The sequence below is a fragment of the Schistocerca nitens genome, chromosome 4 (assembly GCF_023898315.1).
Source record: "Schistocerca nitens isolate TAMUIC-IGC-003100 chromosome 4, iqSchNite1.1, whole genome shotgun sequence".
In the NCBI taxonomy this organism is placed as follows: domain Eukaryota; kingdom Metazoa; phylum Arthropoda; class Insecta; order Orthoptera; family Acrididae; genus Schistocerca; species Schistocerca nitens.
The window spans coordinates 674,635,811-674,654,447 of record NC_064617.1 but is presented as its reverse complement, the minus strand read 5'-3'; the positions used below and the strand labels follow the sequence as shown (position 1 = coordinate 674,654,447).

The 18,637-nt window shown below is 40.3% G+C and overlaps 1 protein-coding gene across 1 annotated transcript in view; it reads right to left on the bottom strand.

The window, feature by feature from the left end:
• The window catches only part of LOC126251790 (nucleoprotein TPR-like), a 419,454-nt gene that overhangs the window by 274,193 nt on the left and 126,624 nt on the right, over positions 1 to 18,637 (bottom strand). The window contains exon 11 of the mRNA XM_049952417.1: positions 4,258 to 4,527. Coding sequence (XP_049808374.1) covers positions 4,258 to 4,527 — 270 coding nt within the window. The remainder of the gene's footprint in view (positions 1 to 4,257; positions 4,528 to 18,637) is intronic.

Here is an 18,637-nt window from a genome sequence, read left to right as displayed (position 1 = left end):
AAGGTGGAAGGAGTATATAGAGGGTCTATACAAGGGCGATGTACTTGAGGAAAATATTATGGAAATTGAAGAAGATGTAGACGAAGATGAAATGGGAGATACGATACTGCATGAAGAGTTTGACAGAGCACTGAAAGACCTAAGTCGAAACAAGGCCCCAGGAGTAGACAACATTCCATTGGAACTACTGACAGCCTTGGGAGAGCCAGTCCTGACAAAACTCTACCATCTCGTGAGCAAGATGTATGAGACAGGCGAAATACCCTCAGACTTCAAGAAGGATATAATAATTCCAATCCCAAGGAAAGCTGGTGTTGGCAGATGTGAAAATTACCGTTTGTTTAATAAGTCACTGCTGCAAAATACTAATACGAATTCTTTACAGACGAATGGAAAAACTGGTAGAAGCCGACCTCGGGGATGATCAGTTTGGATTCCACAGAAATTTTGGAACACGTGAGGCAATATTGACCCTACGACTTATCTTAGAAGCTAGATTAAGGAAAGGCAAACCTATGTTTCTAGCATTTGTAGACTTAGAGAAAGCTTTTGACAATGTTGACTGGAATACTCTCTTTCTAATTCTTAAGGTGGCAGGGGTAAAATACAGGGAGCGAAAGGCTATTTACAATTTGTACAGAAACCAGATGGCAGTTATAAGAGTCGAGGGGCACGAAAGGGAAGCAGTGGTTGGGAAGGGAGTGAGACAGGGTTGTAGCCTCTCCCCGATGTTATTCAATCTGTATATTAAGCAAGCAGTAAAGGAAACAAAAGAAAAATTCGGAGTAGGTATTAAAATCCATGGAGAAGTAATAAAAACTTTGAGGTTCGCCGATGACATTGTAATTCTCTCAGAGACAGTACAGGACTTGGAAGAGCAGTTGAACGGAATGGATACTGTCTTGAAAGGAGGATATAAGATGAACATCAACAAAAGCAAAATGAGGATAATGGAATGTAATCGAATTAAGTCGGGTGATGCTGAGGGAATTAGATTAGGAAATGAGACACTTAAAGTAGTAAAGGAGTTTTGATATTTGGGGAGCAAAATAACTGATGATGGTCGAAGTAGGGAGGATATAAAATGTAGACTGGCAATGGCAAGGAAAGCGTTTCTGGAAGAAGAGAAATTTGTTAACATAGAGTATAGATTTAAGTGTCAGGAAGTCGTTTCTGAAAGTATTTGTATGGAGTGTAGCCATGTATGGAAGTGAAACATGGACGATAAATAGTTTGGACAAGAAGAGAATAGAAGCTTTCGAAATGTGGTGCTACAGAAGAATGCTGAAGATTAGATGGGTAGATAACATAACTAATGAGGAGGTACTGAACAGGATTGGGGAGAAGAGAAGTTTGTGGCACAACTTGACTAGAAGAAGGGGTCGGTTGGTAGGACATGTTCTGAGGCATCAAGGGATCACAAATATAGCATCTGAGGGCAGCGTGGAGGGTAAGAATCTTAGAGGGAGACCAAGAGATGAATACACTAAGCATATTCAGAAGGATGTGCCTTGCAGTAGGTACTGGGAGATAAAGAAGCTTCACAGGATAGGGTAGCATGGAGAGCCGCGTCAAAACACTCTCAGGACTGAAGACCACAACAACAACATGGAAGTGTACCAAATGAGTGATAATCTACTGAAGTGCAGCTTCTCAGGATGCAATCCTGCTAATTGTATTTCCACTGCTTCCTTGATCACTGAATCGCAGTAGGATGAGGCTGTGGCCAGATTTTGACTTCTCTATCATCCATGGAATGGCCAGTGGAAATACAAAGTTTCACCTCTGCAGTTTTGCTGTGCCATAGAAGGTGGGTGTTTGATACACTGTTCTTGTACACAGCATATTGTTTGTCCTATGTGTTTTTTACCACAGTGACATTTTTTTATTTTCAGTGATTTTAATTGTTAGAAAGACAGTGAAAGTGGGATTGGTGAGAAAAAGTTCGCAACATTAGTGAAAAGAATCATCCCACATTTGGATTAGTCACTAACAAGTTCATTGTAGCCCCATAACACAGGTGCATCCATATCTTTAAAATATATCTCTTGGAGACAAAAACATTAAGGTGTTTCCTGTGCAAGGAGCTTCAATTCTTCTGCACCCCTCCCGATCAATCCATATTCTCCTGAATAATGGGACCATTTTAGGGTTAATTTTATCTTTATATTTCCATCTTGGTAATGAGACCAGGACATTTATAGAAGGTTGTTCATTTTATGATATGTCTGTCAAGTTTCATTTCAGGACAATCTGTGTCATCAAACATATGAAATTTGCCATACAATAAATATATTAGTTTTGTTACCGCAAAGCATGTGTTCTTTTACCTACAGGCTTTCTTCTCTTTGAGGGGAGGGTATGGGACATGGCAGGAAACATTACTGCTGAATGGTGAGTCAATGACCTACTTTTTTTACTTATCCTTTTGTTCACAAGTCAAAATGCCTATACAGGCTTCTCGGGTTTGTAGAGGGGTCTTCGTAGATAAAGTATTGATAAGGAACCCATGTCTGTGAAAGTACTGTTTGCTGTTTGGATGTAAAATAACCATTTTTGTATCTGCTTCATGGTATGCACACAACAGAGACAATGAGCACTGACCTGTGTGCTGCTGCACAGGAGCTCTTGGCAAGGGCAATCTGCCAACTGCTCATTGTCGGGTTCTCTTTTTTGTGATGAAGGACATCCTTTTGAAAGTTGATAGTGCAGCACGTCCTTGGAGCACCACTGTCAACCCTCCTAGTTGCAAACATGCCAAATTATTGTAGCTGTGGCAGTTCGACAAAATTGGTATGTGATGTCCCAGGTAGAACAGGGACTGATGACAGTGAACTCTTGTTAGTTCATGTGCCTACTGTGAAACAGGCACTTTGAAAGTGGTCTGATCTCCAAACTTATTGCAAATACGAACGGTACATTTCCTTATCGAAACTTTATCTACTAAGTCCTCTCTACAAACTGTAGAAGCCTGTAATAGGAATTGTGAAACACTTTATTAACAGTTACGGGTAGCACATGTAGCTGTGTGCAGGTCGCCTAGCCAGTCTAAGCTTTATTTCAAATTTTTCATTTTGATATTTTCTTGTAATGCTCAAGTGTAATTCGTTGTTGTCTACCTGCCAAATAGGGTCGTCACTTCAGCAGAGGTTGGTTGTTACTGTAAAAAGTTATCTGCCGACAACATATCCATTATGAACCCAATGTGGGTAGTTAATAGGGAACATGGGAAAGAAAACGCGTGAGGTCTGTTAATCACCACTTGGAGCTTCAGAAATAGTCTAGACACATTATGGCCCCGGCTTCCAGCTAGCAAAGATGTGACTCCTTTCCTATGTCTTTTTTTCTAACACAAAATTAACTTTACCTCATGGCCTGCCAAGACTAGCTGACAGCCTCATTGACTGACCTCGGTGTGCCCATATGTACTGAGTATAATGAATATACCGGTTTTATTATTTTTTAATTGAGTCTTTCATTTACAAAGCCTTTCCAATGCACAAACCCTTGTCAACCAGATCACATCACCTCTGCATCTGTACATTGATATCATCATCTGTCTGTATAGCACTGTGATATTAGCAATGGTTTTTCATGGGTAGAGGTAAACAATGTAGCAAACTCTTTGGGCTGCTGTGCATGAAATACCTTCTATGCTTCATTATTTATTATTTATTTGACGAACTTCAGTTATTGCATTTTTTCACCTCATCCTTACTCCGCAGTGGGTGCTTGCTAGAGCAAGGCATTTTGCTTCCACATACAATCGTTTTGTGTTCAAATTTTCGACAGGTATAGCAACACAAAGGGTGTGTGATACTGTGTCGTGCGTTGGCAAGCATAAATCCAACTTTAATGTATTCATGCAGTGTTGAGAGCATCGAAGGTAAAAATTAAAGACAGTTTACTCTGTTTACTGGTATCAGTATGTTGTGTAAGTCTCTAACTCCTCTTCCATTCAGATAAATTCTGCCTCATAAAAAGAATTAAAAAATTACTAATAAGAAAATACAGAGTATGTATCACAAAACAGTGTTAAAACATTAGAAGTTAAGGTATGAAAAAAAATTTACTGAAATGTAAAACAAGTAATGAAAGGTCACTTATCCAATCAGGAATTTACAGAATTATTATTGCAATACTGTATGAAACAACCCAAATAATGTACACACACACACACACACACACACACACACACACACACACAGAGAGAGAGAGAGAGAGAGAGAGAGAGAGAGAGAGAGAGCAGGTACTCACATGTTTTAACTGCTGGATGATACCTTCTTGCTTTGAAATTGTAGCAGAAAAATTGCGGCTTTTCTTTTCCACTTCAACCAATTTTGTTTTGTAGCCAGCAGTATTTGCCTGTAACACTTTTAATCCATCCTGAGCCACCTGAAGTTGTGCAGCCATTGAGGCTCCTTGAACAGTTCTCTCATCCAATTGTTGTCGCAAAACTGTTTCCTGCCCTACTTGCTTCTGAAGGTCTTTTATTATGTCATCTTTATCAGCAAGATCTTTCTGCAACTAAAAATTATACCAGATTTAAAGTTGAGCAACAGAATTACCACACTGTTGTACATAAGGTCACTGGTTGTAATTATTACGACATCACGTTAAACAATTAGAAGCTGAAGACATATGGACAACTTTAAGGACTCATGCATATTATTTAGCAAGTTCTTACAATTTAGACAAAAATAGAGCTTGCAGACTCACTGTGCATATTTTCTTAATACAATCCACAGGATGTGTACAACAGCCACAAAAGGCATGTCTGTGCATTTTTGTAGCATTTAGCAAGCACCCTCTCAAGTTTTGAGTGAGTTTTACCAAATACAAACAGTATAATAAAAATGTACCGCCTTCAAAATCAGAGCAAAATTGGACACTGGAATACAGGAAACACATTAATGTTTGTGAACATCATACCATGAAAGAGGACACCATTCATGGACTCCAAGGAGTCACTCAGCATGGTGGGTGATGGAAGTAACAGGATCAACAAAAGTCACATTATAGTGCATGTCTTTGACCCACATACACTTCTTTCAGATCATTACCAACAGTTGCTCAGCTTACAGTATAATGCACACTAGCAGTGCTGTCAACATTCTGTATTGTCTTCTCTGTGCAGAGTTCTGCTTCATGTGTCAATTCCGTGTATTGTGTCTTTCTTCATACATGCTAAACTCAGACAATACGGTACATACAGTGCAGTCTGACAACACCAGACTAGTTCGTTAGCATGGGCAAGTTGTTACTACTTCCAATTTGTGTCTGGGCAAGTGCAGAAGTACACTAGTCAATGGGAGATCCAAAGTTAGGTGGATCATGGAGCCCCTAATGGAAATAGCATTTAAGGCAAGAAAGATTGTGCAGGCCACGTAAGAATTACAGTGGGCACTTTGTATGTCTGCAGGGGGATCTCGTCTGAAATGTGGACAGCTCTGACAGCAGCTATCAGGCAAAATGGGTGAACCATCTGTAAATCGTGGCTCATGCTAGCACGAATAATGCCTGCTGCTTGACTTCAGAGGCCATCTTCAGTACCTGAAGGCAAAAGGCTGATTTGGAGAAGACAGCTAGCACAGCCTATGGGGTGCAGGCTAAGCTCTCTATTTTCAGCATCCTACCCAGAGTCTATTGCAATTGTCTGGTTTGAAGCAGGGAGCAACTACTACGGTAGCAGGGTATGTGGGGTGTACACATGTGAACTTTTTTACGTTAAAGGAACGCCCCTCCCCTTGGGATCAGAGCTGAACTACCTGTCGAAATGGTAGATACATCAGTCACATTATTCTCAGAGAATGCTCCTCCCAGCAGATCAAAAATGGAAGACATTAATATAATATTAATAAACTGCAGGAGCATCAATGGTAAGGTTCCAGAATTAGTATGGTTTATTAAAAGTTATATTGCCCACTTAGTATTAGGAACAGAAAGTTGGTTGAAACAAGAAGTGACTAGCAATGAAATCCTAAATTCAGATTGGAATACTAATCGGAAGGAGAGGTTAGTTACCAATGGTGGCGGCGTATTTATTCCAGTAAAGAATTCGATAATATCTAGGAAGGTTACTAAGGATTTAATTTGGGTGAATTTAAGCAAGAAAAGTGGATAAAAAAAATTTTTTAAAAAAATAATCGGATGCTTTTATAGACCAGAGTCATCTTATCAAAACTGGTGCCAGGGACAAGGATTCATGTGCCATTATTCTGAATGTCTTGTCCTAAATTACTTTGAGCAGATAGTTAAGAACCAACACATTTTCCGTGTATGTGTACACAAGGGAAGGGGTACTTTAGGACCACCACACAAAAAAATTTAAGAAATACCAATTTCATTAATAGTACTTGACTTTTATTCACAATCTACTTTTTAAAGACATACATTTGTGTAAGAAGAACCCTAAACCTGAAAATACGAATATGATCGTTGCAAAAAGTCACATTCACTACTAATTGTATGACTTGAATTTTTTACTTAAGTTTTACTGAAATATTTAAAACAACAGCAGAATCTGATACAAGAAAACACTATAAACAGTAAATATTTTTCCAAAATTTGAAATACAAAGTAAACTAAAACTGAAATATTTAAAACAATAGCAGAATCTGATACAAGAAATCATTATAAACAGTAAATATTTTTCCAAAATTTGAAATACAAAGTAAACTATAATATTTTTGAAAAGTTGGCATAAAGTACCCCTTACCCCTTGATATTGCAAGGGTTAATAGCTATGTTAGAAAACTGCAAATTAAACAATGAGGGCTTTATCACAGATTCGAAAGAAGTAAAAATCTAAATTAACAAACGAAAGCTGGACAAAGCAAAAATAAGCACGAAGACAGCAATGGGAGGAGCATTCAATTACTTGGAAAGAAAAATTCTTTCAACTGATCTGACTACACATGCTAGGAGGTTTCTGTCTCCTGTAAAATCAGTAAGTGGTTCGAAATCATCATCTATTTACTCACTCAGTGATCACAAGGGCAACAAAATCGAAGATGATAAAGCGAGAGCTGAAATACTGAATCGGTCTCATAAAATTTTTTCACCGCAGAGTATCGTAATACAGCTCCTCCTGTCAATCATTGTACGAACTTCTAAATGGCAAATATTGTGATAACTGATAGCAGCATAGAAAAAAGCTACAATCACTTTGTAGTGGAAAGGCATCAAGATCAGATGAGATACCTGTAAGACTCTACAGAGATTATGTGCAAGAGCTTGCTTCCCTTCTAGTAGGAGTTTATCGCAGGTCACTGGAGCAATGAAGGGTACCTAGACATTGAAAAAAAGGGCACATCATTCCAATTTTGAAGAAGGGTTGTAGGACAAAAGCATTAATTATAGGTCGGTACACTGAAGTCAGTCTGATGCAGAATTATGGAATATGTTTTATAATCAAGAATTGTGAAGTTTCTGGAGAATAAAAATCCCCCCTGTAAAAATCAACCAGGATTCTGCAAACAGAGATCTTGCAAAACTCAGCTTGCTCTGTTGTTCTGAGAGATCCAAAGAGCTGTATGCATCAGCAACCAGGTTGATGCCATGTTGCTCGACTTCAGCAAGGCATTTGACACCGTCATGCAATGCCATCTAGTGAAAAAAATATGAGCAGGTCAGATCTGTAACTGGATTCAGGACTTCCCTGCAGATGAAACTCAACACGTCACTTTTAATGGAACAGATGAAGGTAATTTAAGACTGTTTGCATATGATGTGGTTCCCCTTTATTCCTACAAAGTAATGAGTGTTAGTGACAGGGGATATCGAACTGATTCCATATTTTTAGATTTACAGAAGGCTTTTTACACCATACTTCACAAGCAAATTCTAATCAAATTATGTGACTATGGACTATCACTTCGATTGTGTGGCTGGATTTATGATTTCCTGTCAGAAAGTCGCAGATCGTAGTAACTGCCGGAAAGTCATCCAGTAAAACAGAAGTAATATCTGGCATTCCCCAAGGAAGTGTCATAGGCCATCTGCTGTTCCTGATCTACATAAGCGATTTGGGAGACTATCCGAGTAGCATTCTTAGATTGTTAGCAGATGAGGCAGTCATCATTTACCACCTCGTAAAGTAATCATACGATCAAAAAAAATTGCAAAACGACTTGGACAAGATATCTGTGTTGTGCAAAGAGTGGTAACTGACTCCAAATAACGAAAAGCATGAATTCATCCACTTGAGTACCTAAAGGAATCAACGAAATTTTGGTTACACAAAAAACCACACAAATCTACAGACTGTAAATTCAATTAAATACTTAGGGATCACAGTTACGAATAAGTTGGAATAGCCACACAGATAATCTTGTGGGGCAAGCAAACCAAAGACTACGATTTATTGCAGAACACTGATAAAATGCAACATGTCTACTAAAGAGACTGCATACACTACACTTGTACATCCTCTTCTGGAGTACTGCTGTGAGGTGTGGGATCCACATCAGATAGGATCGACAGAGGACACTGAAAAAGTTCAAAGAAGGGCAGCTTGTTTAGTACTAACATGAAATAGGGGAGAGAGCACCATGAATATGGTACATGAATTGAGATGACAATCATTAAGTCCAAAACAAAGGTGCTTTTCAATGCAGCAGGATCTTCTCATGAAATTTCAATCACCAGCTTTGTCCTCAGTGTGTGAAATTTTTTTGCCGTTGCCCACCTACATAGGAAGGAATGAGCATTGTAATAAAATAAGAGAAATCAGAATTTGCATAGAAATATTTACGTGTTCATTTTTCCGGTGCAATGTTTGAGAAAAATAGTCTGAACGTGGTTCAATGAACCCTCTGCCAGACACTTCCTTGCGAATTGTTGAGTAATCATGTAGATGGAGATGCAGATGAATGCCAGAAGACAATATCAATTTGCAAAATGACCTACAAAAGACTGCTGAATGATGCAGTCTCTGGCAGTTGTCCCTGAACATATATAAATGTAACACATTGTGCATAAACAGGAAAAGAAATCCATTACTGTACCTAACCAGAATGACCTTACATGAAATAACCACATAAAATAAATGGTAGGAAAAGCTGATGCCAGACAGAGTCATAAGAAAAATCTTACGGAAATGTAGTTCATCCACTAAAGAAGTGGCTTGCAAGACGCTTGCCTGACCAATTATTGAATATTGTTCACCAACAGGGTGTATACGTGGACAAGGAGAAAAAGTTCCCGGATTTTTCCCGCATCTCCAGGTTAAAAATACATTTTCTCCCGGGTGAAAATACGCTTTTGCCATGTTAAGTGACAGTATACTTTCCCTCAGAACTGTAAAACTTATCCTTTGATAGGATATGGTTTTATACAGCAGCGTAGAATTTCCCGGCACTTTAGAAAATTATACTCAGGCGGAAAAATCACGTTTTGGACAGATCTTTGATGTGCAGCAACATGTGGGCTGCATATTTTCGTATCATGAAAGTATAAATTCGAATTCCACCAACAGGAAAAGTTAATGGTTTAAATCAATATACATAGTGTTGCTACAAGAAAAGCAAAGCTGTCGCTTATAATTTTGATCTGTTTAGCGCATGTTACAGTTTAAGATACATCACACAAATACGCCAGCAAAATTTTTAATACAGACATAAATCTCTGATCTTCTGGGCTCGAAATTCTTTTAAATGGCTCGTCATCAAAGAGTTGATTTTTAAAAAGAGACCAAACACTCTGTGATTTAAGAAATCCATAGTACATTCTCGCACATAGTTCATCTTGCATAAAAGGAAATTTACTTTGAAAATTACACTTTCCGAACAACAATTCGCAACATTTTCCCGTGACCTGTTACAAATAGATTCATTTCAGCAGTTGTCAGAGAGCGCCAGATAAGAGGCGTCACCACGCTTGTGCAGCTACGGTGATGTAGGAAGCCCGTATGATCGTACGTGTAAAACATTAAAAGATCTTACATTATGTCATAAAAGAAACAAGATATCAGAGGACATTCCACGAGCGTCAGAATTTCGTGAAACATACTAAAATGCTTAGTTCACCTTACAGTGCACATTCGTATGTCCAGATTCTCAATGACGTAGGCCTTGACCAGTTTTTCAGTGTGGTTTTCGGGACGTAAATTTTCTTGGAGTACCAATACTGTATTATCTCGTGTTTGGTTCTTTATTATGGCATAATGCCACATGTGGTAGAAGATGAAAATGTGCACCTGAAATGCAGCGAACAGTTGAAACTAGCCAATAGTGTGGAATAAATTGACTGCCTCGGCAAGAAAGTTTAATAAAAGCCAAATTTGTTTATCAAACCGACAAAAATAACTTCTTTGCTCTGCAAGCCGATTAATGCTTGACTGTCAGAAAGTTGGAAATAAAATAAAATCTGAAACTAGTAACATAGTTTACCCTTCCGTAATTATGTGGATGTATTTTAATTATGTTGATAGCTCCCAGCCACAGAAATCCATCTTGCTTTCATTTGACGTGAGAGCAGTAAACAAAGAGGAAACAGCAAAATCACTAAACGTAAAAACAGGTCACGTGGAGACAACCCCCCCCCCCCCCCCCCCACACACACACCTATAACTCAGACTACTCTGCACATCAGAACGTCAAAAATAAGTTCCATTTGTAGCGCACATCTTTCTGAAGAGTCTGTTACATAAAAGTTATATCTTCGAGGAAATGTAAGACACATTATTTTGTCTTAAGTTTGCAGTGAGGTGCCACGCATCTTCAAACAACATTGTTATACCGCCCGTTACTGTATTTCGCTGTATATTTTATAATGGATGCCATCAAACTATTTCAGGACAGTGGAAATTAAAATGTCCTGCAGTGCCTCTCCTGCTCCCAATCAGCCGGTTTGACATCCTGCCCCCCCCCCCCTCCTTTTCTTTTGTAAAAAACCCCTCGCAATTAATACTGGATAGGATTATTTGTAACCAGGAGAACAAGAACTCTTCAGAAAAACTGGACTCTTTATTGCCTATTAGCTAATAACTTGCTCTTCTGTGTGACATAAAATTAAATATAGGACACCTAAAACCAGTAAAGGCAAGAGACAGGCAAGACAGTACACATTTCTTCAATCCTTAGGTCCTAGCGATTTTTCTCTCTAATCTTGCTACAGCTTTACATGGGCCTTTCTAATATTTCAGCAATTGTAACACACACCAACTAAGCGAGACTGTTTTGGCAATAATGATCATTTTTATAATACATCAGAATATAATTCACGAAGTACCAATACGAAATACCTATTTGGCCTACTACAAGCAAAAAGCTTTACGTTAGGAAATAGTTTCACATTTCATTCATACGCTCCAGTTTCTCATGCACGAGACCGAAAAGTAGTAGAATGAATTTTTTGTATAAATTTGGAATTGTCATATTCTACCATAATTTGTGTGGTGTCCCCGTTTCTTTCTCCTTCCTTGTTCTAACAAACAGATCCAGGTGGCTGCTTGCTGCTACTGCTGCTTACACAGCCAACAGCCACATTTCCGTAGCCAGAAGCAGGACTCAACTGCACGTGTGCACGAGCCGACTCATAACTGATTAAATGAGTCTAATGTAAACAGTTGTGACGTCACACTCATCAAAGGCAATTTGTTGTTATAAAGCATTGCATAGTCCTCTGAAAGCCTTTGACACATTTTGCTGTTGGCAGACGCTTGTAGGAGCACTGTGTTATTATATACAGCACATTTCCTTTGTGATTTAAGTTTTATTTTCAATTTTTTCTCTCATTCATTTTTAATGGTGCAGTAGCAGGATACAGTAATATCCTTTGTTAAAGTAACGGTTCTTAGCAGTCAAAATTACAAAAATTTAACTGAAAACTAAAACAACGAAAAATTCCCAGAATTTTAAAAAATTCCCTGATTTTTCCCGGTTTTCTCCTGGATGAAAAAATTCCCAGGTTTTCCTCGGATCTCCCGGTTGTCCCGGGTCATATACACCCTGACCAATCTTGGTCCCTTACCAGGTACGACGCAGAAGAGAGAGAAATGATCCGACAATATATGCTTCATAAAGAGATCGTTTAGCATGCACGAGAGCGATACAAAGATGTTAAATGAACTCCACTGGCAGATGCTGAAAGACAGGCATCACAGGGAAGTTAACTATTGAAATTTAAAGAGAGTACCTTCCAGTAAGAGTCTGACAACATCCTCCCGTATACATCTCACAAAATGACCACAATCAGGAACTTCAAGAAATTAGAGCTAATGATTCTTCTCACACACTGTTTGCAATTGGAACAGGAAGGGGGTGGGGGTGGTGTGGAATCAGTCAGTGGTACCAGAAGTATCCTCCACCACAAACTGTCAGGTGGCTTGAGCAGTACTGATGTAGACCAATCCAACTTCTCACTTGCAAGTAAAAGACATCCCATACTCCTAAATTTTCGGCCCTATTGACCAAGATTTCATTATGTGCATTAAAGTCGATCATATGCAAGTTAACAAGTGGGAAGCACAGATCTTTACATCATGACTGTGGAAACATTCTAATTACACAAGATAACAACTACAGTGGATGAAACAATTGTTAACTATACTTAAGATTTAAATGTATTGTATGAGGGTGGTGGTGATATTGAGAGTCTGGATAAAATATGTTGTTTCTGTTTCATTAAATTAGGGTTACTGGGAACATTATTATTTTAAAAAAGAATGTTAATACTGCAAAGCTTTTCTGATGACAGAAACAAATTTGACAGAAGAACACTAATCGTACGCTAGTGAGTAAAGCTTATATTCCACATAAAATAAAGTACCTGAAATTGAAGTGTACAGAATTTATCTTCTTTTAATTTGAGCAAAACACCCCCCCCCCCCACACACACACACACACACATTCATATGCGAAAACATGTGACTCATAGCACCCCTCCCCCTTCCAACCCCCACCCCTGACTGGTGCAGAGCATATGGAATGGAACGAAATTTAAACTTTATGTGCTGGCCGTTTCTTGTGTGCATTGCTGCCATGCCACAGGTGCAGCTGCTGCAAGCAATAATAGTGTAGCTGCAAACTGATGGAGGGAGATGGTAATTGCGAGTGGGTGTCTCCAGGTGTGGTGGGTCTCGTGGCATTGGTATGGTGTCTTGTAGGGGCAAAGATTCTCCAAGTTCTGGTGTTCTCATCGCAATACCAGGAAAGGTCCAGTGTATGGTGGAGGGAGAAGCAATTTGATGAGATCTGTCACAGCATGATGAAAGTAAAGTTGTCTACTGCTTTGTGCATGAAAACAGCCACTGTGGCGCGAAGCAGGCGGGTGTCGTTTCTTGACCATGTGGTCATAGACCTGCTGCACCATCTGCGGCAGTTCCGCTACAGAAGATAGCGGTGAAGGCATGAGATAACCTGCCAGATTGCATAATGGCTCCCCGTACATAATTTTTGGTAGCGAGGCTATAATTTCCGGCCTGTACACTGTGCACAATCGTGCTATCCAGGTGGTGACAAGGGTCTTTACTGTTGTCTCTGCAAAAATAACTGCTACTGAGTGCATTTGTCCACCGCTGTGGAAAGTTGTCTGTAACCATATGCAGGTGAAAATTGGTCAACAAGATCAATGTACACGTGAGCGAATACTGGTGGAGAGCCTTGAAATTGCCCAATGTCAGTGTGTACGTGATGTCCCACTTAGGACTAATGGCATTGAATATTCCAATGCGCCCATACACAAACTGCTATTTTTAATCAATGACCATACAAATGATTGGTCCATAACTTGATTGTCATCTCTGCTCCTGGGTGTGATAGATTATGAACACTTTTGAAAGCAGCCTTGCAGAGTTCTTGTGCGATGTAGGGCCTTGGCGTCTGCTGAGAGACATTGCAACATCACAACACAGTGTTAATTCTGCTCCTGGTCTCAGGATTTAGGCAAGTCACAGTCCTGTGGAAGGGTCAGCCAATAAATGCTGTAGTTGTGGATTGACAGTCTGCTCGGTGCCAGGTTCTTTGTACTGTAAGGTATTTGCCACAACACAGATGTGTGAAAAGTAATCATCCACAATATTATCTGCTCATTTTATTTGGCACAAATCTGTTATAAACTAGTTGAAAAGTTCTTTATGTCTGAACTGCAGAGATTTGGGGTTGGGGAGGGAGGGTTGTGGGAAGTATGTCACTGGCGTTCAGGAAAACAATTATCAGTTTGTGGTCAATGTAAATTGTTATGGGATGAACTTACGATTTTTGGGCAGATTCATAAACTGCAAATACTTCTGTGTTATACGCGGTCTACTGCTACTACAACAGTTGCAAATTTTTTGGAAAAAAATTAAAATCTGTCAACATTGGTGATGTGTTTATGTAGGGCTGCATCTATTGCTGATTGACTAGCACCTACAGCTATCACCAGTGGTGGAGATGGTATTGGGTGAGCAAGGAGTATGACACTAGTTAGGCTCACTTTAAGTTTTTGAAAACGGTTTTTTCTTTCCTTTTTTTTCCATCTCTGGCATCAATTTGAGGGATTGTCAACCTATGATGTTGCATCTTCCAGTTTATCTGTAAGTGGCATTCATTAGCTGCTGTTGCTAGTAGATGCAGCGATATTAAAGCTAACCATTCCCAGGATTTTTTTATTTATTCCTGGCAGTCCGTTGGCTTTGGAAGGGCTTGTAGAGCTTCTATCTTCTATGGTAATGGACGAATGCCATCTGCAAAAAATCCTAAGTCCCACAAAGGTTGCTTCAGTTTTCCTCATCGCACACATCTCTTCATTCAATACCATGCTATAGTTGTGCAGCTGTTGATGCACTCACCGCCTGTGTCACTATTGCAGCTCGAAGTTTGGTGAGGCATGGGTGAAACTGAAGTCTCTTTGACATTCCACCAACAAAATGTTCTGTGTCTGTGGCATTTTTCACACCAAATGGGGTAAATAAAAATTCGAACATGACAAAGAGCATAATTACTGCAGTCTTTGGGATTTCACAAGGTGCAACAAGTATTCAGTTACACATTTTGTGCCATTCCATGATACTGAAGAATTTTGCGCCAGATAAAATATTGAATATTTGGTGTAGGGTACATATCTGGGAAGCACGATAATGACTGTGAGCCATATTTATTGCAAATGAGGTACAAAGGTGGAGGCCCCAGGCTGTTGGAATGATGGACTGTCCCCACTTGGAGCATTTCTTTGGATATGGCTTCTATTTCTATTAAGTCATTGGTTCCCAACCTTTATTAGACCATTACCCCTGAGTGCAATCAGACATTAGCTAGTACCCAGTACCCCCCCCCCCCTCCCTTTCTATCCGTTGCCCCCTTCCCCCACTAAACTATAGAATGGAAGACTTTTCTTGGAACACTTTTATTTTTAAAATGATGAAAGGTGAATGATGCTTAGTTAGTGTGTGTGTGTGTGTGTGTGTGTGTGTGTGTGTGTGTGTGTGTGTGTGTGTGTGTGTGTGTACTGTTCATAAATCAACTGATTGCTGCACTCCTTACTTCTGAACAGGCAGAAGTTGGAAGATTTCAGGTTGTTAATGCTTTGTGTCTGACCAGAGCCACCAACAGTAATAGTAATAAGAATAACAATAATACTGGTTGGTTGGTTTTGGGGAAGGAGACCAAACAGCGCGGTCATCGGTCTCATCGGAGTAGGGAAGGACGGGGAAGGAAGTCGGCCGTGCCCTTTGAAAGGAACCATCCCGGCATTTGCCTGGAGCGATTTAGGGAAATCACGGAAAACCTAAATCAGGATGGCCGGACGCGGGATTGAACCGTCGTCCTCCCGAATGCGAGTCCAGTGTCTAACCACTGCGCCACCTCGCTCGGTCAACAATAATACTGTGCACAGCACTATAGTAGTCCTTACGTAGTTACTGCTGTGTCAAGCTGTCAATTAATTCATTTATCTGTTTCAAAGCGAGTAATGAAGCAATTTTTGGACGACTGCAGGTACTATCTACAACTTGAAGAAGACATTTTCTTGAGATAATCAGTATCTGTCACTTATTTGTCTCATTTTTATCATCAGTGATGTACAGGAAAAAGACGAACATGTGTGTGTTGTGGGTGGACTATGTCAGGAACCTGTAACCTCCAAAGCATTAATGCTACGGTTTGAGAAAAAGTAATTATTGATAACTTATGTAATCAATATTAGAATCTTACAAAATTGTGAAAATAATTTAGTTTCATGACTGAAACAGAATCAAATTGTTTAGCTTTTACCCCTCAGAAAATTTCATTCCACCCCTCAGGGGGTAATTAACCCCAGGTTGGGAACCACTGTTCTCGGGCAAGCCTATGGGCACACTGTGAAACAGGTAGTCCAGTGTAGTATGGATGTGATGCACAGTGTTGTTTTTGATGCCATTATCTATTACAGTATCCATAAATCATTCCGAGCCTACTCTCTGTACTGTTCTTTAGGTGGAGCATATCCATATACTGGTTGCTGTCACTGTCAACAACTGTGTATTGTAGTCCTCAAATCTGCCGTTAATGCCTAAAGAGCAAGGAAAACAGAATCTACACTACTGGCCATTAAAATTGCTACACCACCAAGATGACATGCTACAGACATGAAATTTAACCGACAGGAAAAAGATGCTGTGATATGCAAATGATTAGCTTTTCAGAGCATTCACTCAAGGTTGGCGCCGGTGGCGACAACTACAGCGTGCTGACACAAGGATATTTTCCAACCGATTTCTCATACACAAACAGCACTAGACCGGCATTGCCTGGTGAAACGTTGTTATGATGCCTCCTGTAAGCAGGAGAAATGCGTACCATCAGGTTTCCGACTTCGATAAAGGTCGGATAGTAGCTTATCACGATTGTGGCTTATCGTATCGCGACATTGCTGCTCGCGATGGTTGAGATCCAATGACTGTTAGCAGAAAATGGAATCGGTGGGTTCAGTAGGTTAATACGGAACGCCGTGCTGGATCCCAATGGCCTCTTATCACTAGCAGTCGAGATGACAGGCATCTTATCGGCATGGCTGCAACGGATCGTGCAGCCACGTCTTGATCCCTGAGTCAACAGATGGGGACGTTTGCTAGACAACAACCATCTGCACAAACAGTTGGATGACGTTTGCAGCAGCATGGACTATCAGCTCGGAGACCATGGCTGCGGTTACCCTTGACACTGCATCACAGACAGGAGCACCTGCGATGGTGTACTCAACGACTAACCTGAGTGCACGAATGGCAAAACATCATTTTTTCACATGAATCCAGGTTCTGTTTACAGCATCATGATGGTCGCATCCGTGTTGGGCAACATCGCGGTGAATTGACATTGGAAGCTTGTATTCATCACCGCCATACTGGCGTATGGCCCGGAGTGATGGTATGGGGTGCCATTGCTTACACGTCTCGGTCACCTCTTGTTCGCACTGACGGGACTTTGAACAGTGGGCGTTACATTTCAGATGTGGTACGACCTGTGGCTCTACCCTTCATTTGATCCCTACGAAACCCTACATTTCAGCAGGATAATGCACGACTGCATGTTGCAGGTCCTGTATGGGCCTTTCTGGATACAGAAAATGTTCGACTGCTGCCCTGGCCAGCACATTCTCCAGATCTCTCACCAATTGAAAACGTCTGGTCAATGGTGGCCAAGTAACTGGCTCGTCACAATACGCAAGTCACTACTCTTGATGAACTGTGGTATTGTGTTGAAGCTGCATGGGCAGCTGTACCTGTACACGCCATCCAGTCTCTGTCTGACTCGATGCCCAGGTGTATCAAGGCCATTATTATGGCCAGAGCTGGTTGTTCTGGGTAATGATTTCTCAGGATCTATGCACCCAAATTGCGTGAAAATGTAATCACATGTCAGTTCTAGTATAATATATTTGTCCAATGAATACCAGTTTATCATCTGCATTTCTTCTTGGTGTAGCAATTTTAATGGCCAGTAGTGTAATATAGGCTCAGCAACTATTATTGCCGACGTAGAGGAGGGCCTAAGTCAATAGCCAGTACCTTGTAGTGTTAGGTGATAAATCACAGAACTGTTTACTGCCTACAGGTTCAAAAGTTCTTTTGGCCTTATGCCTGTCTGATAAGTCCAACCGTTGTCAAGCAGTAGGGTGTGCTAGTGGCTGTAGTTTTTGTGGAGCTTATGAAGACACCGGACTGCTGCCACAGATGTACCCACTGTTGTGATGCAGTTTGTTTACTGTTGCACAATGATATAATGTCTGCTGTTTATCTTGCATCCATGACATGTGGCACTTTTTGCCTGATTTGCAATATGTTGAACCTAATCCAGATCGTGGTTTTTGTATGGATAGGCATATGGATTTGTGCATTTCAATGATTGTCAACCAAAATGCCTGTGGTACCAGCAAAAAGTGATAAAGTTTTCATATCCAGACTGCTGGTAATCTTGGCATTGTAGCATTGTAGTGTGTCAGGATCAAAGTTATTTGCTAGTCCCTCCGCAATGTTGCTGCACTTGACCCTGTCTGGCTGGTGATTGAATTGTGAAGTTTAAGCTATGAAGCTCTTCAGAAATGCTTGGGGATGGTGGGGAGTGATGGTGGTGCAGTCTGGTGTCGTCTCTGCAGTTCAGTTCGGTCCATCAGCTGGAGTCAGCTGATGCAATATCTGCTAAATAACGCCACAGCCATTGTTGCTGGCATCTCCAATGAT